Source organism: Aspergillus uvarum (genome assembly GCF_003184745.1).
Source record: "Aspergillus uvarum CBS 121591 unplaced genomic scaffold BO82scaffold_33, whole genome shotgun sequence".
NCBI lineage: Eukaryota > Fungi > Ascomycota > Eurotiomycetes > Eurotiales > Aspergillaceae > Aspergillus > Aspergillus uvarum.
In genome coordinates this window covers 262012-285667 of record NW_020291330.1, presented here as the reverse complement: position 1 = coordinate 285667, position 23656 = coordinate 262012, and the positions used below count along the sequence as shown (strand labels likewise).

Sequence of the window (23656 nt, the reverse complement as noted above, 5' to 3'; positions counted from 1 at the left end):
TCCCTCTTCAACCTGTGAACAAAAATCCTCAGCTGCTACAAGACATGACCGACCTGATGGAGCAACCCAACAGTACGGCTAATAAAAACAACAGGCGCCATGGTTTGTGAACGGCTGCCTAGACGAGTCATCCTTTCGAGAAGCGCCGAGCGACCGGGAATCGATATGTGTCATACTCATCGAAACCCATGACCTTAAGGCGTCATGCCCTCGGTGAGGTCCAGCTTCTGATTTGATGATAGTGGTGGGAACCTCTACGAATCTCTCACCTCCACGACACAAACGCACTGTTTCCAACTCATCGATGCGCGTTCTTATGAGCATGACAAATCCGTTAAATCCGCTGAATGCTCGGAGCTGGCCACTGGGAGATTTGATTTGCAACGACCCAAGGGGCTGGTTACATCAGCATTCGGACTAAACCGGATGCGATGCAAGGGAGGGCTCAGGGCTCAGCCCTGGGGTTACACCAGGTCAGCAGACCAACACATCCTGGCTTCGGGCGGCCAGCAGGTCTGTAAGCTTCACATTAGATCCATGATGCATCCTCCCACCGCTGAAGGCCTAACATACTTTAATCGGGTATGTCATATCTGATCTCACTTGGCCGAGGTACCATAGTGATGTATCTTTCCGATTGACTCACAGGGTGCATATCGGTTGTCCCACCTTTCAGTGATTTGGATCAGTTGCTTTTGTTTCTGAAGGTGCCGTCCTCATCCATCACTCACCGAGTGGACAACCTCGAAACCTTTTTTTTTTTTTTTTTTTTACCATTACACTCTCTGTCTTGGTGTCTGGCTTCGAGGATGTTTCCAACAAAGACCAGGGTTGGATACGACCAATAGTAACCAGAAATCCGTCGAACGCGTCATCGGCGAGCCAATGAGGAGTTGTAGAATGGCTTGAACTAGATAAATTGGGACTAGCGTAGCGGATGGAGTTAGCGGCAGAGAGCGGACGGGCGCGACGCGGCCGTTCGTACTTAAGGATTCTAGCACCCCCTCCGACTTTCTCTGTCTCTGTTTCTGGAGCTGAGAGCTGAGAGCTGCGCGCCGGTCACGCTTTTCCCCTACTTTTACCACCACACCACCACCCCAATTCCCTCCTCCCGTCTTCTGACCGCCCTCCACCTCACTCACCTTTCTCTGCTTCCTAAGCTGTTGCAGCCTGTATTATCCTCGGTTGCCCCTGGATATTACTCACGCGTCTTGTATCGCGTCGCGCGCTCACCCGTTCGATCCCAGCCACAGCTACCTACTGCAGCTGCTTATTTTATTTGGGATAAATTTATTTTATTTTTTCTTTTTTTCCCTTGGGGCTTTATTATTTTCACCTTCCCCCTTTCTTATTATTATTAGCAACGACTTCCGTCCAAGCTCCCGAACCCAATTCTATCCGTGTCCTTCCCTTTCTCTTCACCAACGCGTTGCCAAAACCTTTCATCGGCCTAAGGCACGAACAAGGGCACGTGTGTTGAATGACGCTTGAACATCTCAACAACTCCAGGCCTTCAGTGACTTTCCCTTGATTGCCATCTTATCTCAATTCCTCTTCATTTCCCTTTTCCCATACGGTTCTGATATCGTTTTCTTTTACATCCGTCTGGCGCCGCTGCCATCCGCTTAGCTAACCCACGCTTGCCGCCCACGTGACTGCTGCATTTACCGCTCGCCGCCTCTTGGCGATATAAGTACTTGCTCAGTGCCTTGTCGCATTCTCCACATTTGCGACCCGCGCTAATCTTCATCCTTTCCTGTATCTGCTACAACTCCCGTGGCGTCGCATCAAACTGGGACTGCTCATTCAACCGGTTTTCCCTTCTGTCATCTGTCATCTAATCAGCTTACTTGCTCTCGCCCGCTTATCGAATCCATTCATTAGTCTGTGATAGCGCAGAGTGTTACCTATTCAGTTGATTGTTGTTGCCGTCGCTTCCTAAAATCCTTGGGTAACTGAGACTCCCATCGGAATCACCGCCTGCTTAGATTTATTGTATCTCGGCCACCCCAAGGCGGGCTTTTCTTCACAGCGACCTCAAATGGCGACGCCGCCTCCGGAGGCCCCTTCTGACTTCAAGGAGGAGAAGCCTCAACTGCCGCCGTCGCCCAATGGAGTCTCGCCTGCCGGTGTCGATCGCACAAGGTACGTATCTTCGCAACCTCACTTGTCATTGTTTACGTCTCGTCGCTGACCATCTTTGTAGTTCCCAAGATGCTGTAGTCAGTGTCAAGCCCGATGCGCCCGTCAACGGTGCCGAGAAGCCCTCGGAAGACACGAAATCCGCTGCTGTCAATGGTCATGGTGCCGAACAAACTGCCGTCGCAAACGGTCTATCTGCAACAGCTTCTCCACCCAAGTCGCCTTCTCTGCCGAGTACAGACACACCCACACAGCCAGCCGTCGCGTCCGAAGATAAAAAACCTTCAAACGTGGATTCAGTTGCGACTGGCGAGGGAGACAAGGCTACTGCAAGTAACAGCGCATCTGTTACTGAGAAGGCTCCGCTCACGGGCGCGGACACTCTTAGTCCCAAAAACACACAGGCGTCACCGGATACGTCAAAGCCATCAACTGATACGTCCGATGCCAAAGTGAAGAGCACTGCACAGTCATCACGGAATATTGGATCTGTGAAAACAGAACTTCCCCACCATCCTTCCACCAGCCCGTCTAAAAGCGATGCTGCCAGATCTATTCCTGCAGTGACGCCTCTCCCAGGCGTTGACCACGAAATGCGTGACGCCCCGGTGGTTCCAGCATCCCCGACGAAGGTGACGAGGGAGCGAGAGACTGATCATGGTGATGAACCCGCTGCTAAGCGAACCAAGTTTGGCGGAGAAGGCGCGTCGTCAACCGACTTTAAAGTTCCTAGCGCACCTACACCGGCTCATGAAAGCCGCTCCGCTGGCTCGAGCAATGGATATGGTGGGATCACCAAGATTCAACACAAATTCTTGCTCAAGTCGATTACGAGCCTGAAACGCATGCACGACTCGCGATTCTACCGAGAACCCGTGGATCCGATTAAATTGAACATTCCCCATTATCCGCAAATCATCAAGCAGCCAATGGATCTAGGAACCATTGAACGGAAGCTCAAACTGAACGAGTACAGAAGCGCACAGGCTGTGATTGATGATTTCAGACTGATGTGCCAAAACTCCTTAACCTTCAACGGCCCCGATCACTTGGTCACAATTGAGGGTCAGAGACTCAGAGGAACTTTTGAGAAGCAGATGCACAATCTTCCCAGACCTGATGAGCCGGAAGAAAAGAAGGCAAAGAAACTCCCTCCCAAGACGTCGGCAGCCCGTCGAGAACCTCGGGCGGCGCCGAGCCCTGGTACGGCACGTCCTACCGGCAACTCTCCTCAGTCCACTACTTTCGCTCTAGGCCCGGAGGGTTTGCCACTGATTCGTCGTGACTCTGCTGCCAATGCAGATGGTCGTCCCAAACGCTCCATCCACCCCCCCAAGCGTGATCTTCCCTACGCTGCAAAACCGAAGAAGAAGAAATACCAATGGGAGCTGCGCTTCTGCACCGAAGTATGCGAGGAAATGTACAAGCCCAAACATTTCAACTACGCCGCGCCTTTCTACTATCCTGTTGACCCCGTCGCTCTCAACATCCCTACTTACCACAGCATCATTAAGAAACCGATGGATCTATCTACTGTTCAGACCAAACTGAAGGCTGGTCAATACGAGAACGCCAGGGAATTTGAGTTAGATATGCGCTTGATCTTCAAGAATTGTTTCAAGTTCAATATCCCCGGCGATCCCACATATGTTGCCGGCCAGCGTCTGGAAGAGATATTTAACCAAAAATGGGCCCAAAAGACCAGGTATCTCGAAACTCACGAACCTCACCCTGAGCATCAGAGCGCTGCAGAGTCTTCCGAGGAAGAGAGTGAAGAAGAGGCAGAGGAAAGTGATTACGATGCGGAAAAACTCAGTCTGCTGCAGAAGCAAATGGAAGAGATGTCTCGTCAGATCGAGGCCATCACCCAGAAGAAGAAGAAGACTCCTCCTGGCTCCAAGAAGATCAGCAAGTCCAAGCCTCCCTTGAAGAAGGAGGTCAAGAAGCCTGGAAGTGTAAGCTCGAGCAATGTCAAGAAGGACAAGAAGATCAGCACCAAGAGTACCAAGCCTGAGAAGCAGCGCTGGGTCACCTACCAGGAAAAGCAGATCATTTCCAATGGGATTAGTAGTCTTCCCGACAAGAAGATGCAGGAAGCGCTCAAGATTATTCAGAGCAACGTCCCGGCTCTTAAGGTATGCTATCCCTCCTTTCCTTAGCCGTGAAGACGGGCCGTGAAGCTAACATTTGCAAAAGGGTACACAAGAGACAGAGATTGAGCTTGATATCGATGAGCTTCCCAACGAGGTTCTTGTGCTCCTGCTTCGCTTTGTCAAGAAGAACGCGCCTCATGTGATGGAGGATGAGGAAGTTGCAACTCCCACTGCGGCGACTTCCACTACGACTGCTGCCCCAAAGCCCAAGAAGAACAAACCCATGAGCAAGTATGAGCAGGAGGCGCAGATCAACATGCTCGAAAGCAACTTGTCGCGCTTCTCGCAGGGAGGTGGTGGCCGCTCACCCGACCCTGTCCCCTCCGTCGAGGCTAATGAGAGTAGCGATGATTCGGAAGATGATTCTGAGGAGAGCGAGGAGGAGTAAGTGCCTGCCAGGCAGGAAGTCTACCATTTATCTACCATGGGGCTTTAGCCGACGGTGGTATACGCTCCTGCCACCTGAAGGCATTGCTAGTCTCATCTCTCACCATCGCACACCCTTTACTCTTGTTTGTCTTTTTTGCCATGTTCTCCATACAATAATGAGCTACCGTTCGTTTCCTAAGTCACTTCTCTTTTTTTTTCCCTAGCGACCCCTTTGACATCTGGAGGATGGCTGGATGTGTTTCTCGGACTCTCCAAAACTGTACATAAGGCGAGGCCGGGGGATGCGCCTGGTGATCCGGATAAATGTCGACCGCATAGCGTGACAATATTGGAAGATTGAGTTTGCTTTCATTGGACAGTCGTCGGTTTAGCCTTGAGCTGGCGAAACGACCAGTTTTCAGGCAACGGTGATTGGATTCATTGAGCAAAGCGTGGTGGGAGTGGTGAGGGTTTGTGTATGATTACGAAAGAAACGTGAAAACGGAAGCGATTGCGAAGCATTACTTGTGCTATACAGGCCACGTTGGTCTTCAAATGAACATTTTCTCCTTTCGTAATTGTATGGAACTGTCTGGAGTAAACCCTCCATGTCGACCGGCCTCTGTTGGGAGCTTTGAAGGACGGCCTCGTTGCCTGGCACAGGGCGGTGAGCCGCTCAATGTCGCTGCGGCCCGGGAGGTCCAACTACTACCCCAACAAGACAGAGCAAAGTAAACATCCTCACAAATCCGCCCCCCGCAATCGCTACCCCAACGATGATCCCGCCGTGCGACCCAGTCATTCTTGAGAACAACCCCCAATTCAAACATCTCTACGAACAAGTGACTACAAAGTTTCTCAACCCGGATGGCTCGACGCGCGCCAATGATGCACAGCCGGCAAGAACGGCACTTTTGGAAGTATGTCAGCATGGTAGTCCGCGATAACCTTACCAGCTGTTCCTCTAAACATGGCGTTATGCTACGAACTAGGAATTAAACGACTGTCGCATCCGCGATGCAAGGAAGAAGATCACAAAGCAGACATTGCGACGACTGGCATTTGATCCCGATAGCGAGCTCCCGGACGAGGTAAGGGAGCGGAGAGACCCCTAAGCATGCTGCTGCTGCATGTTGCCATTATGCGCCACTGACATGAAACGGTGGATTGTCATTTCTCGAACAAAAGTATCGAGACCCCGCAGCGATCGTATACCTCTACCTCGAATCCCGCCCCGATGTGATCAACCTTCCTGCCGACAACGACGATCAGCCCGACACCGACACCGCCCTTCATCTCCTCACTCCAGACATCGACCTATTCTACTCCAGCCTCCCAGACCTTGTGGAGCCTTTTTCCCGCATATTGCTGGCCGACCTTTGCGATCTACGTGCAATCACAGAGGCAGGAGCAGATCCAGATGAACCCGCCGCCGCCGCTTCACCCGCGGAAGGTCCTCGGACACGCGCCCGCACGCGCCAGACAACAACCGGCAGCAGAAGAACCGCAGCGCAGCAGATCACACTCTCCTCGCGGCTGGACAAGCGCATCCAGGCCCTGCGCCATAGACAATTGAGCGAATTACCCGCAGCGCGAACCCGCATGGCTGCGACCGCTGCCGAAGTTCTGGCGACGCGGACTGCGGTGTTAGAACGGACGGTGATGCTTCTTGAACGGGCGAAGCATGGGGCACTCGCTCGGGCCACGAAGGCCAAGGCAGAGCATTTGGCCACGGTCGCGCAGGGGCTGGAAGGCAGGCTCAGGTATGTCATTCTGTCTCTCCGATTTCATGGAGGCTGGATTTATGTCTTTGGAGGAAATGGTCAGGCGGGGGCTGACTGCAACTTATTTTGATCTATCAGTGTTATGAAGCTAGAGGTTTCGGCCACGATCCATACTCCGGAGGTTGTTGCGGCGCTGGGTCGGTATTGGGATCATCTTGAGGATACGCGGGAGCGTCTGGAAGAGAGGCGTGCGGAGGTACTGGGGGAACTCAAAGCGTATGGTCTTGTGGCAGAGGATGAATCCGGTAGAGGAGAGGGTGCGTCTGAAGATTCAATTCGCTCCGAGCCCGAAACCATGGGAGAGGTATATCGCCGATGCTGGACTTTGATGCGAGAGGTTGAGCGGGTGAGAGGCGAGACACGGCCGATGGCCGAGACGCGGTAGAGTGATGGTTGATGATTGTTTGACATGATACCCTATTTCACATTAATGCAAATACCACGTATGCTAGTCTCATCTCTTGTCTGCGAAGGTGTCAAAGGTACCTAGTAGTCTATTAGTACCTATTCAGGTACAGTGGTGATGGCCGCTGTACTGTACCTGACGATAACCAATCAGCCACCCCGCAATCAATCGATTAATCACCTGACTCGGTCCCGCCAAAAGTTTTCCCATTGCGATCGATAACTGGAACTAAAAGGAAATAACTTTGATCTCCAAACTGAACAAAATCAGCCCCCTCCCTCTTCCCCCAAGAGAATATACATCAGTCAACCCAATACCCGATCCTCTCACAAAACTCCATATCATATCCAAAATGGCCGACGACGCGATCTCCATCTACGACGAAATCGAAATCGAAGACATGACCTTTGACCCCAACCTCCAGATCTACCACTACCCGTGCCCGTGTGGCGACCGGTTCGAGATCGCGATCGACGACCTCCGCGACGGCGAGGATATCGCCGTCTGTCCTAGTTGCAGTCTGATGATCCGGGTGATTTTTGACGAGGTGAGTTTTTTTTGCTACGACATCCATACGTTAGGCAGGCTTGTGGCTAATTTGTGATCCTCTTCTCCATGCAGGCTGATCTCGTTAAGGATGACGATAAGAATGGGTCCGCGGGCGCGGTTGCCGTTCAGGCTTGAAGGGTCCTTACTTAGTTGTTACCGATCAGCGGAATCAGAGCGCTTTTTCTTTCTGGCAGACTGCGACTCGATCGAGTTGAGTATCAATCAGAGGGGGAACGGCTGCGCGGGATGAAAAATGGCCTTGTCGATCTCGGGTTCATAAATCATATGCCCAGTGGTCTGTTATGCTGGGATGGTTCGTTGTGAGAGGGGCGTGCGGTCACGCCTGAAGCGAGCGTCATCGGCCGTGCAGGCTTGTACTCGCTCAACCGTCCTGGAGCTGGTTGGGCTGCGATGACTGTGGGCAGTCACGACTGGGTCCACACATATGGCCTGCCCCAGCATGGACACCCATCGACGCACAGCGGGTCGCCAATTCTGGTCGCAAACACTGGGTGGCCGGACGGCAAGCTATTCTCTCGTCCTGCGCAAACCTCTCAATCACAATTTGGTCGCACAAGCCAATCAAATGCCACTCACCGGCTTGGAGAGCAGGAATACACAGCCTACAGATGTGCGCAGCAAGCGGATCATCTCAGCTCATCTCGAAATCGTATATAAATTGGTCTAGCGGTAACTTGACAGTCGAAATAATGAAAAAAAAGCAAAGTCTCCAGAAATTCTCCCTAGCACAGTCAATAATTTACATGACTCCTTTCTTATAGTAAAAACCACCTCGGAAAATCATCTCTTCAATGCAACGAAAAACCCATATATTCCTGATAATGATTCACCGTCGCACTAATCCAACTCACTGTAAATATCCTTCGGCAGGTTCAAGGTCAATTCATGGTTCAACAGATCGGTCAGATTCGTGCCGTCGCGCAGATAGATCCACTGCCCATTGACGAACGGCCGAGAGTCCTGCTTCTCATGCATCTGGTCGCCCTCGAGCACCCAGTCGAACCGCTTGGGGCCGGAGATGGGCGAACTCAGCCAGATTTGCTTGTTGGGGGGCTGCTTGTTGAGCACGTATACCCCTACTCCGGGGACGGTGACGTTCATGACTCCGGCCTGGAATATATTAGCGCCACACACACGGGCAGAATGTTAGCTTGAAGCGTGGCTAGGAGCACAGAGGGGTGAAGGTGGGGAAGGGGGAAGGGCCAGAACGCACACTATACTCGGCCTCAATCTCCGAGCCCTCCTCCTGACGAGATTCCACCTCCTCGAGAACGGTGTTCAGGTAGTGCTCGGCGTAGTCATGGTACTGCCCATCGGTCAATGGGGACGGCTCCGAGACGTGGGCGGCGGCGCCGGCGACGTTGTGCGATTGTGGGTTCGGGGCCGCGGGGTCGGCGGAGTCGGGGAAGATGCCTTTGCGGGTTGAGGGAGTGGAGTGAAAGCTTCGTCGCGGAAGAAGGAATCGAGATGTGAAAGGGGTCGATTGCGAAGGCAGGGAAGCAACTGCTGCTGTGGCTGTTGCTGCTGGTGCGAGGTGAGCACCTGCGCCGGTGCGGAGAGCTGGACGAGCGACGGCGGCCACGACGGCGCGGGAGGCACGAGAGTACATGATTGATGATGCTTAGGTGATTGTCTGGTGGGAATTACTAGAGGAGAAAGCAAGACAGATAAGAGAAGAAATGAGCAAGAGGATTGAAGTGAAAGAGCACTAATGCGACTGGCGAAATGGAGAATGGAAAGAATGGGGGGGAGAAAGCGGAGATGATTTCATCACAGCCAGCATAAGGTAAGCTGCCTCGCAACTCTGATTGGATTGGTCTGACGGCAGACGCTCCAAAACTTCCCATCTTCTTTCCACTGCACTCCACCTCGCTGCAATCTCTCCCTCTTGATTTGCTCCATCTAATTCTTTCTTCACTTATTCCTACTTCCTTCGCATTTATGGATGTTGCCTGCTACCGCACTCTGTTGAGTCTTCGCACACACTCTCTTAGTTTTGGATGACGGATTTCGCCGTATCATGCTGGCCGTGTTGCTCAGCTAAGCTTCCTCCATTATCTCGATCTACAATGTCGTTTCGTCAATAGCCATCACCCCCGCACACCGATTCTAGATGCCCGCCTCCCGGCCCACCTTGCGGTATATCACCTCAAGGATAGCACTCCATTATTGTCCTGCCCGTCACTACGCTCGTCCTGAATCTAAGGCTGTCATTGTCAGCCAACGGAAACTTAGCTTGAACCAAGCTTACCACAAAAAGCACATATTCGTGATACCCGTGTTTGAAGGCAGCGCTCTCCAGCAATGGGTGACGGCATACTCCACATTTGGCAACTATCTACCAGGCGGCGTTTTGGGGCCTCGCAATCTCCGCCCGCCCGGCACTCTACATCTGACCGTCGGGATGATGACACTACATACCGAAGCACGCGTTCAAGAGGCCTGTCAATTCCTCGAGACCCTCGATCTTGATGCCATCAGGCGCCTGGCAGATCAAGAGGCCTTCCGACAACTCGTCGGGTATATCCCCGCCGAGCCCTCACAACAAGACAAGTCTTTGGCATCATTCCTCGGCACCCGGCCCCGACCACTCACCGTCTCTTTTGAGAGCCTGGTCGGCTTCCCTTCGCCCGAAGCAGCCCGTCACCTCTGCACGGTTCCTGTCGATCCCACTCTCCGCCTTCACTACTTCTTAATCTATCTCCGCCGGAGCTTCCACCAAGCCGGCTTCCTCTGGGACGATCACAGCGACGAGGACGAGATTTCGGCCTTCCGGCTGGAAGACGATCAGCCGCCTCCTGCCGAGCAACCGGGGGACGAGGAGCTGGCCGCGGAGTCAGCCTCGGCGGACGTGGTTGAAATCGGTTCGGAATCATCTTCCGTGACGAAGTCCTCTTCTTCTTCTCATGAGGAATCACTGGAAGACGTTTCCCGGCTTTCTAAACCAAGCAACGCGCCACGGCCTCCGGCCCCCAAGGACAAGAGGGGATGGAAAGTCCACCAGATACATACCACCTTGGCAAGCACGAGTGTCCGGGTAGGTGATAATGTACTGCAACACGCGGTGGACGTCCGGGGTCTCATCGACCATTTTCGCGACTATTATCTCGATGAAGAGAGGACGATGCCGCGCTGCGAGCAAACCATGGGCGAGCAGTTTCAGTGGGAAACTGATGTCTTCCATGAGTGTTTGGAAGGAGAAGATGGCTACGAGGGTGGACATGTGGAATCGCCTAAGGCCCCCACTGGAAGCGCCCAAGGGACGTCAGGTAGCCCTTTTGTCAAGCCCAATCCATTCGTCTGGGCCAAGAATGTCCGGCTAGAATCACTTCAGCTCAGCCCCGGTGGATACTATGACAAGTGTAATCAATCCACCCCCGTGGGGAAAGCGCGGAGAATGATGCTCAAGGTTATTGCTCAAAGAAGCTTGCTATGATCATACAAGAGAGAATGAGGCCGGGAAGGGAAGGGTTTCATTGGAGATTGGGGGGGGGGGGGGGTTGGTTCAATATACGTCCGGGTGTTTGTATCCCCTCGTATGTACATTCTAGAGCTTCGCCTGAGAGGACATATCTACAGCTCTACTTGCCGGCCTTCCTACAACTGAATGCAGAAACAAAATCTGACCAGTGCTATTTGATTGATCTAAGGAAATGCAGCCTACGTTTCCCCTGTATTTATATAAGGCGATTTATAAGCAACCAACAATACCCAAAACCCTCTTCTCCGGGCTGGACACCCAAACGCCACGCTGGAAACAGACAACCAGAAATGCCACGGCACCGAACAGGCCAGCCGGTTCCTTTCCTGTCCAAGGCCGCAGAGCAAGCCGACACAACACACACACACACACACAGAGAGAAAAACAAAAGCCTCTGGAAAATTCACCGGACCTTGCTCATGAGCGTCTCCATGCCCCGTTCAACCGACAGTTCCGCCGCCTTGGCCTTGATGGCGCTGACCATGCTGCGCTCGAAATCGTCGCGGGTGCGCACGACGGCCTCGACCCAGGAGAGCTGCAGGTCCCAGTACTCGGTCTTGAAGCTCTCGTAGACCGCGACGAGGGCGGGGCCCTTGTCGGCCTCGAGCAGGCGGACCAGCCAGTCGACGAGGCGCCATTTCTGCTTGATGGTGCCGGCGAAGGAGTCCGGGTAGTTCTGGAAGAAGGCGAAGACGGTGAGGACGTCGTCCTTGAACTTGTCGGTGTAGGGGTCAGCGTGGCGACGGAACTTGACGCCGCGGTTGCGTACGGAGGCGAGGTAGCGGACGAGGAGCTCGTCGGAGAGCTCCTCGACGAGGATGTCGATGAGGGACGGGTGGAGTACCGGGGTGTAGTCGGCCATGTAGTCCTCGAAGGTGGAGGTGATGCGCTTGACAGCGAAGTCGCCGTACCACTTCGGGGTGAAGAAGTCCGGGATGGTGGTGCGGAAGTCGACGGCGAAGACGAGTTCGACGAACTGGTTGAGGCAGTGGGTACTGAGGTCGACGTAGCTGTCGCGCAGCGCCTCCAGCTCCGGCAGTGCCCGCCCCGCCATGTACTTGGGGTCCACGATCGTCTCGAAGTCCCGCTTGAACCGCGTCAGGTAGCCCAGCTGGCCCGTCTCCTCGTTGTCGTCGATGCACGCAATCTGGTCGTTCGCGATCGCGATCAGCCAGTCCTGCAGCAGCTGCAGCCCGTCGAGCTGGTCCCCGCCGGGCGCCTTGTACTTGGCGCACTCCTCGTCCACGAGCTCCTGCCACGCCGTCTGGCGGCCCTTCAGCACCGCGAACATGGCATCGATGATCCCCTCCACAACGTCCGTCCGCGACGAGGCCCCCGACGCCATGATCTGCTCGTGCAGCATCCGCCACATGTCGGGGAGCGTCTTGGTCCGGAAGCAGCCCTCCGGGTTGGTGTCCAGCGAGTCCGGGATCCGCTCCACGAGATTCTTCTTCTCGGTTTCGGCGATCCGCTGCGTCCAGTCTTCCACGGCACGGATGATGATGTTCTGCCACTGTCGGATCAGCTCGGGCTCGCGGTCGTCGAGCAGGTTGGGTTGGAGGTCGGTCGGTTGCCAGCCCAGCTTGGCCATCTTCTTGTAGTACTTCTCCGTCCAGTGGATGATGGCAAGCAGATTGTCGGCCGGCAGCTCCGGGTCGTTGATCATCCCGATGAAGAGATCGTGGATCATGCGATGATACATGTTCGTGTACGTTTTGTAGATCTTCCACTTCTTCGGCATCAGCGGCTGCATACCTTGCTGAACCGTGTAAAGATCGTTGAAGAACCACCGGAAGCTTTTGTCCAGATTGTCGGGGTTGGACAGGAACTCCTCCTTGGCCTCTTCGAACTGGTTCTGGGCATAGAACTCAATTGCCTTCAGGAACTTCTCCTTGTAACCCCGCACGGTCTTGGGCCCCACGTTCATCGATTTGAACCGATCGGCCAGGTCCTGGTGGTCCTTCTGCGCCTCTTGCAGCGCACGAACCGTCTCGTCGTTCTTCTCTTCGTTCATAACCACCACCGCCAGCCGAACGACCATGCCCGGGTTGTCCGACTGCACCAGCGGGATGAGGTTCATGCAGGCGGTGCCTAGATGATCATCGAACCAGTCGATGACGGAATCCAGGCCCTGGAAAAAATCCCCCAGCGTCTGCTCACTGCTGGGGTCCTGCGCCTTGCGGATCTGATCCAACGCCTCGTCCCGGAAGTCGCGCAGCCGGGAGATCTGCATGTGGGCCTTCAATAGGTTGGGTTGGTTCTCCAGGTCGTCGTCGTCCTCCCGCAGGAGATCCTCGACCACCGCCAAGTTCTCGCTGAACATCTCCAAACCTTTCTTCATCATGAGCGTCGCCTCGAAGTTCCGCTGCACCTTGGCCAGCTTATCGATCTGCGAGAAGTCCTCTACGCTGTTCTGGGACTCGGCGCACAGCTTGTCGATGCCTTGCAGCTCGTCCTTGGTCTTGGACACCTGCCGCTGGCCCTCGGTGAGCGCATTGATGCTGCGCTGGACGGACTCCAGCTGATCCCGCAGCCCCTCGCGCAGCTGCGCATCGACGGCGCCTTTCTTCCGCGAGTACTCGGCTTTCAGGGCGACGATCTTGTCCAGGTCCTCCGGGTACCGAAGGATGTCTTCCAGTCGGGGCATGGCCACCGTGCCATTGTTGTCTTCGCCTCGCGCCATTGCGGTCGGAGTTCTGTCGTTTTCAATGAAGGCGAGGTGGATTTAGATGCCCGTGTAGACGTGTACCATCAAAAGGGTCGCGATCCGGGAAGCTGGCTCAAGCTCCGAGAGGTACGGGAGGGTTTGCTGCAAGGAGAATGCAGATTATATCGACGTTGAGTAAGTATTCTGACCAAGTAGCTCTGTGTTATATGATGTATCTCGTAAATAAGATTCCAGTGCACCCGCAAGGCTGTATGGTCGCAAGGTGAGATCAGAGGCGACAGGCGACTTGTATAGAACGAACGGAGCAACCCCTCTTGACACGCGCAGCGCTTTAATTATAAGGAATCTATAAGATGATGATGGTATCAGTACCAGAACAGTCTCCCTTTCTATTCACACGGTAAGAATAACACTAACCAATGGCTCATCCTCAAATCTTACCACACAGCTGGGAAATCCCTCTCGTTGTTCTTGCAAAGCTGTTCGATAGCACGGAGTAACTACTCCCCCCCCCGTAATTCCCGCCCGCCGACCGACGCAAGCCCATTCAAACCCCCGGCAGAAAGTCCACATCACGTGATTCTCCGCCTGGCAGACCGACGGAGGAGCGGGAATTTTGCGGCCGGAGCGATCGCGATGGAGCGCAGCGCAGCAGCAACAGCAGCAGCAACAATATTTCCTTCCAGACACGCGATAATCTGTTACTCTTGAGCAATTGAGGCAGAACATACAAAACCCAACCCAAAGGCCGAAGCATTTGCGTAACGAGTCAAATCGAACAACCTCCCTCGCCCGCGTCCCTCGATACCTCCACCCTCCAACAAACCTCCGCAACCCCGAGAAACAATCTACCTCTGACAACCCTCTCTCGAGCTACAACACACCCACCACACAAGAAAACCCCCACACCCCAAAACCCTCACAGCCACCGTCATCACAATGAGCTACTTCCGCATCACCCTCGTCCGCTCCGCCATCGGTCTCCCCCGCCGCACCACCGACGTCCTCAAGGCCCTCGGCCTCAAGAAGCGCATGGCCACCGTCTTCCACGCCGTCTCGCCCTCCGTCGCCGGTCAGATCATGAAGGTCAAGGAGTTGGTCGAGGTCAAGGAGGTGGACAAGCGATTAACGAAGCAGGAGGTGCGCCTGGAGCGCAAGCCCGACCCGGGCTACTACATCGAGAAGTACTCCGGACGGGAATACAAGGAGAACAGAACCGCATGAGATAACAAGGATTGACTTTGTCCTGTCCTGCCCTTTTGCTTTTCTTCTTTGTGTCTAGCCCATTGTATGCTGCTTGCTTCTCGGTTCTGCGCATTCTTGTTGTTATTGTGTTTTGTCCCAACTTACGCTTTACGTGTGCTTGACCCCCCCCCCTGCCCCACAAATCCTTTTCTTCTCTTCTCCCGTTCAAGGGCTGTCTTTCTGAGGGAAGAAGGGATTGATCGGACTTCCGGATATGCGGATTTTGGGAGTCGAATCGGGGAAGGGAATGGAATACAACAATCGCATATTCCAGCAATGACTTGCATCGGTGACACCTTGCACCTCTGGTCGGGCTTGTTATGCGTCGGATTGGAGGTTTTTTCGGGGAGAGCTTTTGTGGGATGCACTCTTCCAAGGCTGAGGAGAAGTCCAGACCTTGCTGGGTCCCTCTTTGCATGAAGCGGTCGTTTTTGGGTTGGGCCACTCCACCGGCCAAACTGGTGTGGCTTTACTAGGTCGATTTTCTGCATCGTATATCGGCCCAGTCATTTGTACTATAGTATCCCTTTTGCTGCCATATTCTACAGAATGGCTCTGTTCATGTAAATCAAAACATGCCTGATACCAATGCTGCGTGGATTTCTCATGATAACAATAATACTCAATTGTGGGAAGAATAGAAATCATGCAAACGCCGCTCATGACACCAAGAAACCGCAAATCAACTATTTGCACAGGGAAACAACCCCATTCAAAGAGTTCGTGCGCGAGCAGCCTCTCGCTTTCCCAAGACTATATAGACAATGCCAATTTTCTTAGGTCACAGACCTGTCTATGCTTTATACAGAGTGTCGAGGAACCCCTCGGCCAGACGGCTGACGATGCTTTTGTCCGGCATGCTACCCGCCACACCATAGAGAGCTGCGGTGTCTCCACGTTTGACAATATACGACTTGCCCTGGCGCTTTCTCTCTTCGGCCTTCTCCAACTCCTTTTCCACAACCTCGACCAAATCATTGGTAAGCGCATCCACGGCTGACGCTGTGGGAACCGTGAAAGCCACGTGGATAGCAGGGGGCGTCTGAAGGGCGTTCAGGTGCCAGCCCTTTGCGGATAAATCATCAGCAATATCGTAGATATCAACGGCATCATTCTTGCTTTCGAAGGCGACGACGCTGACCATGGGCTTTCCGACAATCTCCAGGTTCTTCGACAAGATTGAGTGCTCCTTGATTGACGACTCAAATTTCTTCGCTGCGCTCACGATTTCGTGGCAACTCTTGATGTAACCAGATTCACCCACATTCATCAGACTAGCCCAGCAGCCTGCGATCAGCGCACCCGGACGCGAGCCGGCGATGGATGGAGATGCATAAACGCCCCCAGACCAGTCAGGGTATATAAAGTACTGATAGCTGCGGTATACCTTGTTGCGGTACAGAAGCACCGAGTTGCCCTTGGGCGCGAAGCCATATTTGTGGGTGTCCACGCTAATGCTGGTCACACCGGGTAGACGGAAATCAAAGCCGCCCTCTTCCTCATAAGGAGAGGCGAAGCCGGCTTTCTTGAGAAACGCGATAACAAAGGAGCCCAGACAACAGTCGACATGTAGGGGGATTTTATACGAGGTCGCCAGTCGAGACAGAGCTGGAATATCATCAACGATACCATGAGGGAAATTCGGCGCAGATCCGACAATGAGAACAGTGTTGGAGTTAATCAACCGCCGGACGGATGGAACGTGAACCTTATAGTCCGGGGCCGGGCAAGCAACGCGGTGGAGCTTAATCTTGAAGTAGTTGCAGGCTTTGATAAAGGCAGCGTGGGCGGTGTCGGGAATGATCCTTCAAAAGGTATCAGCAAACTGATGAGTGCACATGATTTGCGAAGCATTTCTACTCACATCTCGGGCTCGGTGACACCCCGTTCGGTATATGCTTTCTGCCGTGCAGCAAGGCAAGCCATGATGATAGATTCTGTTCCGCCGCTGGTCGTGACACCCGCGCCATCGGAGGGGGCATTGAACAGCTCGAGGACCTGGGTGACATGCGTGAGCTGACAATTCCATGAGAATCAAAGGAGAGGGATAAGTACCATAGCGACAACTTCAGCTTCCATCTTCCGCACACCAGGGAACACATCTGGGTGAATGGGATTCGCGACACCAAACTGGCCGAAGGCTTCCGCTTGTAGCTTCAGGAGATCCTGGCCACCATGATACACGGCACCGCTGACGCGACCATCCTCCCAGCGTGTATGTTCCATATTCGCCAAGTTGCCTAACTCGGCGCGAATCTGCTCAGCCGACCATCCTTCCTTGGGTAGAGTCAGATACCTGGTAACACCAGGACCACTGGCGATGAGTTTCGACTCTAAGCCCTCGATCGCTGTGGACACTTGCTTATCAACCTGGCCCTTAACGCCGGGGAATCGCAAGAACGCAGAGTAGCAGAAGAGCCGAATGGCGGAGTAGACATTGCGGATGCTGCCGAAGAGGCCGTAGCCGCGCAGTGAATGATATGCCTTGCGGACGTAGCGGAGAATGAATAGAATGAAAACGATATTCCGAATACTACGACGCGAATGATAGAGTTGTTAGTGAGACCGGAACCAAGCACAAACTTGATAGTCGCCCCATGGGCTAGGGACTATCCGCGCTGCCACGCGGGGAAAGGCAATGCGGTGCAGATGATCTCATGAACTTACACATCCAGTTGGAGAGCCGCGAGTTGCGAGTTAGGAGCCCTGCTGTAACCAAGCAGTTTGTTCTGCAAGGCAACAGGAAGAACAGACGATGCCATTATTTATGAATGAATGGACAGTCGATAAGAAGAAGATGGGGTGGAGAGCCGATTGAGGACGACCTCCGGAAGGATGACGAAGGTGGACTGGGGAGAGAGGAAGGGCCGCGGGCGGTTACCGCAGTGTATAGGTACTGTAACTGTCACTACATAACTAGTTCGGTCGGATGATCCAGGATATGGAAGCCGGCGGCGATAAGACCGCCCCTCAGGAGGCTGCCTCGGCTTCAACGTTTTCCACATGCCACATGCCACACTCCGCATACGGAAACCACCACTTTATTCTTCCTGCAAAAGTGCAACTATCGTCAGAGCAAAGAATAAACATCGAATATTACCGGAAAATCTATAACAAGCACTCAGTATCTGGTATGAAATGCAGTTTGAATATTGATATCTGCGTATGTACACGGTCCCGAAAATCAAAGGACCCAAACTCTCTTTCCCAACACCGAATCTCCTTCTTTTTGAGTCAGGGACAAAGAAGACTTTTTAAAACCCCCATAGAAATGACAACCAGATCAAGATCCTTGACACATAAACGTAGAAATCATGAGGATGAAAGTAAAATGGAAACATCTTTCCCGCAGGAAAGAGACCCACCCGCTGCAAGCATGAACAGGAACAGAAAAGGAAAACCTCTAAGAACGCGACCCTCTAACCCATTGATGTGACTCAATGGCGGCGCTTGCAAATTGAACGAAAGGCAGTCAAGCCACGGACTTAAGCAGTGATTTGCTCAGCAATCTCCTTCTCCTTGGCAGCGAATTGAGCCTGCTCGTCGGCCGTAAGGTCAAGGAGGGGCTTGTCCTCGCCCGACTTGATGTTGCGGTAGTAGGCGCGGATAATGCTGTCGGCATCGTCAACAGCAATGGGACGAATATCAGCAAGAGCCTTGATCTTGGCAGTGCACTCCTTGTACTGAGCATCCGTCATCGTGATGTTAAGCTGCTGGGCACGCGACTTGATGGCGTTCCAGCCAGTCAGACGAGAGGCAAAATGGACATATCTGCTCATGCCGAAATCGGCAGGGTTGATAATCTCATAGGTGCTAGGGTTGTTCAGGATGGCCTTGGCGTGAATACCGGCCTTGTGGGTGAAGGCGCAGAATCCAGTGATGTAGTTGTTGAAGGGAATGTTGACCTCAACGGCCTCGGCCACGAGGTCCTCGACTTCCTTGAGCTTCTCAAGCTTGTACTTGCTCTTGACGTACTCGGGGTCGGCAACCATCATGCGGGCCATGAGACCACCAAGAGGGGTGATACCATTGCGCTCACCGATACCAAGGACGGAGGTATCGATGTGAGTAGCACCAGCCTCCAGGGCACAGTAGGCGTTGGCAATGGCGCAACCGGTGTCGTTGTGGAAGTGGGTTTCAATATCGCAACCCACGACACCTCTCAACACACGGACGAGCTCGTAAACCTGACGAGGGGAGGCGCATCCGACGGTATCGGCAATACCGACACGGTGGACACCAACCTTGTCGACGGCGGAGTAGATGGACAAGAGGTCGACGAGGTCAGAACGGAAGGAGTCCTCGCTGGAGAAACGGATCTCAATACCCTTAGACTTGACGAACTCGATAACTTCGATGGCGGTGTTCTTGATGTAGGTCATGTCCTTGCCGTGAGAGTGCTCACGGAGGTAGGAGGAGGTTCCAATGACGACATCGCTATCGACTCGTTAGGAGTTACTCGCGCAAGCAAAAGCCTTGAAAAAAACTTACACTCCATCAACACCGGTCTCAACGGCAACTCTAGCATCGTCCATGTGGCAACGGATGTGAGTGAGAATCTAGATTTCATTAGGTCTGAACGCAAACGGCTGAATCTGTGGGCGGCGTAGCTAACATACCTTAGCCTTCAGGCCAAGCTTGCAGATGGCCTCACAGTCCTTTCTCGACTGCTCGGAAGCGCAGGGGCTGGTGAGCTCGATCTATGAGAAGTGGTCAGTGCACAAGCTCCACGACGGCTCGACCCTCTCCACCACCCAAGATGACTCACGTAGTCAACACCAAAGTCATCCAAAGCCTTGGCGATTTCGATCTTCTTCTCAGTATCGAAGAAAGCGTTGGCGAATTGCTCTCCCTCACGAAGAGTACTCTCGATGATCTTGAAGCGGGAGACATTGCTCAGAAAGTCGGTAACACCGACGTTGTGGCCGTAAGGGTTGCGGGAAGCGGAGGGGTGGGGGTTCTGGCGAGTCTCAATGCCGGTGAAACCGGGGTGTTCGCCTTGATGATGATGTGTTAGTTTAAAGTTCCATAGACGATGAGAGAGAGAGACAGATAATGCGATTCAAACATACCGTTGGCATTGGGGGCAGCGCCGTTGGCCTGCCCATTGGGCTCGTGGTCTGCACCAGGGCACATTGCGAAAGAGGATACGGCGGGGTAGGTTTAGTGGGTAGGTTGTAGTATATAATAGCGAGAAGCTGCGAATGGTAAAAGCAAAGTCAGACGACGACAAACGTTGAAAATGAGATCAATGGGAATATACTGACAGTAAAGGTTCAGGTCAAGGTGGGATGGGTTTAAATGGCAAAGAGATCTTGTAGGAGAAGAGAATCAAAGAAAAGAGTCATAGGCTACAACTTGGTTTAAAAAAGCGGGCGGTCTGGTCGCAGGCAAAGTATGACTCTTTCTTGTCGGGCGGAACCCTCCCCTTCCCCTTTGCTACTGCGGCAATGATGAAAAATTCACTCGCACTAGGAACTAAGCACGCCGCAGACCTTTGGTGACCATTTCTTTGCCATCTCCTTCCTGGCTGGTTGTGGAGAACCCTGACCCCGGCTGGCCGTTCACAGCGCCTCCGACCACCCCAATTGCTCAGCCTGAGGATCGTCTCCAGTTTCCGATGGGGTTCTAGCCTAAATGCAGTAGTCATCATCGTTATTAAGGCCGGTTCCTTATCCAGGCGGGCCTCTTTTACGTAGGTGGGTTGGTTGTTTGCCACGCTGGGGGTTGAGAGCCAGTTCTACTCCTCAGTATCTAAGTACCTGACATTGTGCTGTCAATACTAGCTTTTCGTATGAAAACCTAGCTGAGGCAGATCTTCGTTTATGCGTCCTATCATTGCATGTGGTCAGGGTTTGCCTCTAGGGTTTTTTTTTTTTTTTTTTTTTCTTCCTCAATTAGTCGGAGCCAGTCAGGGCCGGATTTGGGTTGCATAATTGGGGAAGGGCTGCAACCGACATCGGCAGGTGGTTAACCTTGAGATAGCGCCGCATCTTGATAACTAGCGTCGGCCGCGGTGGACAGCCAGGCTCGACCGACACGAGATTGATAATCAATTCTCAACTCTTACTACTATTCACAATGCTATTGGCTATGATTAAAATCTTTTCTTAACTAGTTCAACTTGCCATGGTAACCGACACTTTGTTGTTGATTAATGACATCTGTTAGGTGCCCATTACCAACGGTAGACTACATGGCTGTGGCCATCTTGATCTTCCACTTCGCTTGACTCATTGCTAGGCCGGTCCCTCCGGCATCGCTCCTGATTTTCATTTCCTGGCCTCCTGTTGGTCAGCGTGCTTACGTGGTAACCGTCTCCCGCCCCTTTAGTTGGGGTTTGCGGCGGGTGCGGATCCCTGAGTCATTCTCCAGTACCGGTGGCCTGTGCGGCCTCAGGTTACAAACCTTGGATTCTTGGAAGGTCCTGTGGCTTGAGCTAGATCAAAAGAGGTAAAGCCTGTATTGTGGAGTGCAACTTCCTTTTGAGTCATATCTCAACTTCAAGATACAGTACTGTACATGCTGTGTAGTTTTACTAGTGATCAGAGCGGTGTACTACGCAGCAATGTACAGATGCATAGAGTAACATGCTGGCTATGTTGAGTGCATGTTTCTACTTGCATTTATTCTTGCTCTGCATGAAGCGTAGGGAACAGAGATGCCGAAGCATCAATAACTATATATGATCCCCACTTCTCCTGTCCTACCATTCCAACCTCCATTGGACTTAGCACCGAACATCAGACATAAAGTTAACAAGGTCCGTCTCGTCAACAAGGACTCGGATGAGATCATAAGGCCAATCCTGCAGCGATACGGGATCTTTCCTGCATACATCGACCCACAGTTCGTTGTCAAATGATCCGTAAGGTTGTGCGCCTCGGACTTGGGAGGCTCAAACCCTCCAGCTCCTTAGCTTAGACGAGTCCCGCCTGAATGCGAAACTCGCACTCTGTTCTAGATCACAGTGATGCTCAGGTTGGAGGATTTGCGACATGCTAGCGTCAATGTCATCTGTGTATCTTCCAAACCCTGAGGACGCTTCCGACTCTTCGCGATTGCCTGCCTTAGAACCCAGGCGCTGTTCCCTGGACTTTGCGATCCCATAGCCTTTCTCACGGGACCCGATGATATTCCCAAGGTCAATCCGTCTACTCTCTCGCATCCCAAAGTACAGACCGGCAACCACAAGTACCACAACCCCAAGGCTGACGGGGAGACCGATGTACAATGCGAGTACGTTGAATGACAGCTGGGCCGAGGATTTGCGGTGCTCCGTGGGTCGGAGGTAGAGTAAGATGGTTGGTCCTTGTCGAATACTGGCTCGCTTGTCTGACACAGCATCTAGCTCAATAATATAGAGCGTCAAAGCATTCCGCTGCTTCCCTTGAAGCCAATCTTCGCGCATGTGGATATGGGTATAGCCATAGCTGTTATCAATCCTCTCGGATGTGTATGCCGAGTCGCCCTCGGAGGAGTTCAGATATCTCAGCTCGATGGTGATAGTAGCATTCAATGGATAAAAGTCGGCATTCCACGTCACATAGTACGTTGCATCGACTGTCGCTTCGGTACCATCCTTGGGAAGACAGAAAGGTCGAAAAGGGCCACTCAGGTCGGTACAAATAGGGAAGTCATTGGGAGAAGCCGTAGTGGATCGTTTCTGGACGGCCGTTGGGGTTGCTTGGCTGCAAGCAAACTCAGTGACTAGTGTTGTCACTGCTCCTAATGGTTAGATGGGTTCCTCTTGGTGCTAACATGCGCACTTCGATGAAACTTCCTGCATACCAAGTTCAGTATCACCACCCGCCACAGCTCTGCTGCCTTGACAGAGCATGACCAGCACTGAAAATGCCAGAATAATTCTATGAAAGGAAAATGCGCAGTACTTTGTAATCTCTGCCATGGTTGACAAGCGTTCACAGAAAGATTGACAGCGTTGTGGTATGGTCTTTATGGTCTTTATGGTATGTATCTCTATACTCGGATGATAGATCAATGAATAGCATAGTATGACTGGCGGTAATTGAAGAGATAGAATCTAGAGTTAAACACTGAATTCCCCGTGCTGCTCGCGTTTCGATCAATCCGGAAGGTGCAACGGGCCAGACATGGTCCTGGCAAGAGCGAAGGTTCTATGCGGTTTGTTACCTCAAAGAACGCCGCGACTAAGATGCAGGCAGATCGAGTCTTGAGGTCATATACAAGGAAGGACTACTACTTGTAGCACATCAGATTATAGAGTCGAAACATCTCATTCTATGCTTTTTATCTTAATCGAGATTGTCGAATTGAACTCATCAGTACATCCAGGTGAATTGAACTACAAGCTGTAAGGTAACACTATCTAGAAGCATAGTGTATGTCTAATGTCAGCGATCACCACTTGATAGGTATTGCCTTACCTTAGGGAGAAACAGCACAGTTGGAAGTCATTGGTGGTCTCTTTGTTCTATTGAGATACGATCTTCCATTGTTGGGTTGCTGTAGGTGCAGTACCAATATCCGCTGATTGATTGACATCAGACAAAGCCATAGTTGTCTCTTTTTTAATACACAACAGAGATTTGCAACCAGCTGATGACGATCAAAATCAACCATTAATTACACATACAATGGGGGAAGAAGCAAAAGAGATTCCAGAAAGGCACCTAAGGAAGCCTGGAGCGAATTCCCCGCTTCCCGCCGCGGAAGCTCCAATTAGAGTTAGGCCACCTGTCGCGGAGACTTTGTTCGGTACAGTACAGTACGTTAGGTGAGTGTACTGTCAGTCTGTCCATCGTGGCTGTTTCACTTAACCTCTTCAAGTTGTTGTCAACACAGGTTGCCTGTTTC

At 52.7% G+C, this 23656-nt stretch overlaps 8 protein-coding genes across 8 annotated transcripts; 3 read left to right on the top strand and 5 right to left on the bottom strand.

The window, feature by feature from the left end:
* Positions 1 to 5440: 5440 nt before the first annotated feature.
* On the top strand, positions 5441 to 7538 carry BO82DRAFT_285319 (zf-CSL-domain-containing protein; the record flags this gene model as incomplete). Its single annotated transcript, XM_025631493.1, has 6 exons — positions 5441 to 5584; positions 5657 to 5755; positions 5853 to 6427; positions 6527 to 6752; positions 7090 to 7401; positions 7476 to 7538. The coding sequence occupies 6 exons, from the start codon at positions 5441 to 5443 to the stop codon at positions 7536 to 7538; spliced, it is 1419 nt and encodes a 472-aa protein (XP_025491105.1).
* A 523-nt stretch (positions 7539 to 8061) lies between these two features.
* BO82DRAFT_433034 (frataxin family protein) lies at positions 8062 to 9147 on the bottom strand. Its single transcript, XM_025640839.1, has 2 exons — positions 8638 to 9147; positions 8062 to 8534 (listed from the first exon to the last, which is right to left on the bottom strand). Exons 1-2 carry the CDS (start codon positions 9031 to 9033, stop codon positions 8262 to 8264), a joined length of 669 nt encoding a protein of 222 aa, XP_025491104.1. The 5' UTR covers positions 9034 to 9147; the 3' UTR covers positions 8062 to 8261.
* Positions 9148 to 9291: 144 nt separating this feature from the next.
* BO82DRAFT_355129 (uncharacterized protein) lies at positions 9292 to 10906 on the top strand. The gene has a single exon (XM_025635360.1). It carries the CDS (start codon positions 9538 to 9540, stop codon positions 10858 to 10860), a length of 1323 nt encoding a protein of 440 aa, XP_025491103.1. The 5' UTR covers positions 9292 to 9537; the 3' UTR covers positions 10861 to 10906.
* Positions 10907 to 11058: 152 nt separating this feature from the next.
* Positions 11059 to 14026, bottom strand: BO82DRAFT_312079 (SNARE-binding exocyst subunit SEC6). The gene is made up of 2 exons (XM_025632428.1): positions 13991 to 14026; positions 11059 to 13919 (listed from the first exon to the last, which is right to left on the bottom strand). The coding sequence occupies exon 2, from the start codon at positions 13586 to 13588 to the stop codon at positions 11309 to 11311; it is 2280 nt and encodes a 759-aa protein (XP_025491102.1). The 5' UTR covers positions 13589 to 13919; positions 13991 to 14026; the 3' UTR covers positions 11059 to 11308.
* Positions 14027 to 14512: 486 nt separating this feature from the next.
* Positions 14513 to 14797, top strand: BO82DRAFT_375293 (mitochondrial 54S ribosomal protein uL30m; the record flags this gene model as incomplete). The annotated part of the gene is made up of 1 exon (XM_025637470.1): positions 14513 to 14797. The coding sequence occupies one exon, from the start codon at positions 14513 to 14515 to the stop codon at positions 14795 to 14797; it is 285 nt and encodes a 94-aa protein (XP_025491101.1).
* Positions 14798 to 15400: 603 nt separating this feature from the next.
* BO82DRAFT_355126 (sphinganine-1-phosphate aldolase DPL1) lies at positions 15401 to 17680 on the bottom strand. Its single transcript, XM_025635359.1, has 4 exons — positions 17486 to 17680; positions 16874 to 17351; positions 16683 to 16816; positions 15401 to 16623 (listed from the first exon to the last, which is right to left on the bottom strand). The coding sequence occupies exons 1-4, from the start codon at positions 17578 to 17580 to the stop codon at positions 15612 to 15614; spliced, it is 1719 nt and encodes a 572-aa protein (XP_025491100.1). The 5' UTR covers positions 17581 to 17680; the 3' UTR covers positions 15401 to 15611.
* Positions 17681 to 17993: 313 nt separating this feature from the next.
* hcsA (homocitrate synthase) lies at positions 17994 to 20251 on the bottom strand. Its single transcript, XM_025635358.1, has 6 exons — positions 20086 to 20251; positions 19891 to 20016; positions 19587 to 19816; positions 19438 to 19518; positions 19310 to 19377; positions 17994 to 19255 (listed from the first exon to the last, which is right to left on the bottom strand). Exons 2-6 carry the CDS (start codon positions 19952 to 19954, stop codon positions 18304 to 18306), a joined length of 1395 nt encoding a protein of 464 aa, XP_025491099.1. The 5' UTR covers positions 19955 to 20016; positions 20086 to 20251; the 3' UTR covers positions 17994 to 18303.
* Positions 20252 to 21716: 1465 nt separating this feature from the next.
* On the bottom strand, positions 21717 to 22727 carry BO82DRAFT_384122 (DUF4448 domain-containing protein; the record flags this gene model as incomplete). The annotated part of the gene is made up of 2 exons (XM_025638081.1): positions 21717 to 22504; positions 22610 to 22727. The coding sequence occupies 2 exons, from the start codon at positions 22725 to 22727 to the stop codon at positions 21717 to 21719; spliced, it is 906 nt and encodes a 301-aa protein (XP_025491098.1).
* Positions 22728 to 23656: the final 929 nt, after the last annotated feature.

Coding starts and splice junctions, on each gene's coding strand:
- BO82DRAFT_312079 (XM_025632428.1), bottom strand. CDS start 13,588: ATGGCGCGAGGCGAAGACAACAATGGCACGGTGGCCATGCCCCGACTG.
- BO82DRAFT_433034 (XM_025640839.1), bottom strand. CDS start 9,033: ATGTACTCTCGTGCCTCCCGCGCCGTCGTGGCCGCCGTCGCTCGTCCA. Junction 8,535..8,637: donor AGATTGAGGCCGAGTATAGT/GTGCGTTCTGGC, acceptor AATATATTCCAG/GCCGGAGTCATGAACGTCAC.
- BO82DRAFT_355126 (XM_025635359.1), bottom strand. CDS start 17,580: ATGGCATCGTCTGTTCTTCCTGTTGCCTTGCAGAACAAACTGCTTGGT. Junction 17,352..17,485: donor GCGGCTCTCCAACTGGATGT/GTAAGTTCATGA, acceptor TTCGCGTCGTAG/TATTCGGAATATCGTTTTCA. Junction 16,624..16,682: donor GGTGTCACCGAGCCCGAGAT/GTGAGTAGAAAT, acceptor TACCTTTTGAAG/GATCATTCCCGACACCGCCC.
- hcsA (XM_025635358.1), bottom strand. CDS start 19,954: ATGTGCCCTGGTGCAGACCACGAGCCCAATGGGCAGGCCAACGGCGCT. Junction 19,817..19,890: donor CGCTGCCCCCAATGCCAACG/GTATGTTTGAAT, acceptor ATCATCATCAAG/GCGAACACCCCGGTTTCACC. Junction 19,256..19,309: donor GAGACCGGTGTTGATGGAGT/GTAAGTTTTTTT, acceptor ACGAGTCGATAG/CGATGTCGTCATTGGAACCT.
- BO82DRAFT_355129 (XM_025635360.1), top strand. CDS start 9,538: ATGCCCGCCTCCCGGCCCACCTTGCGGTATATCACCTCAAGGATAGCA.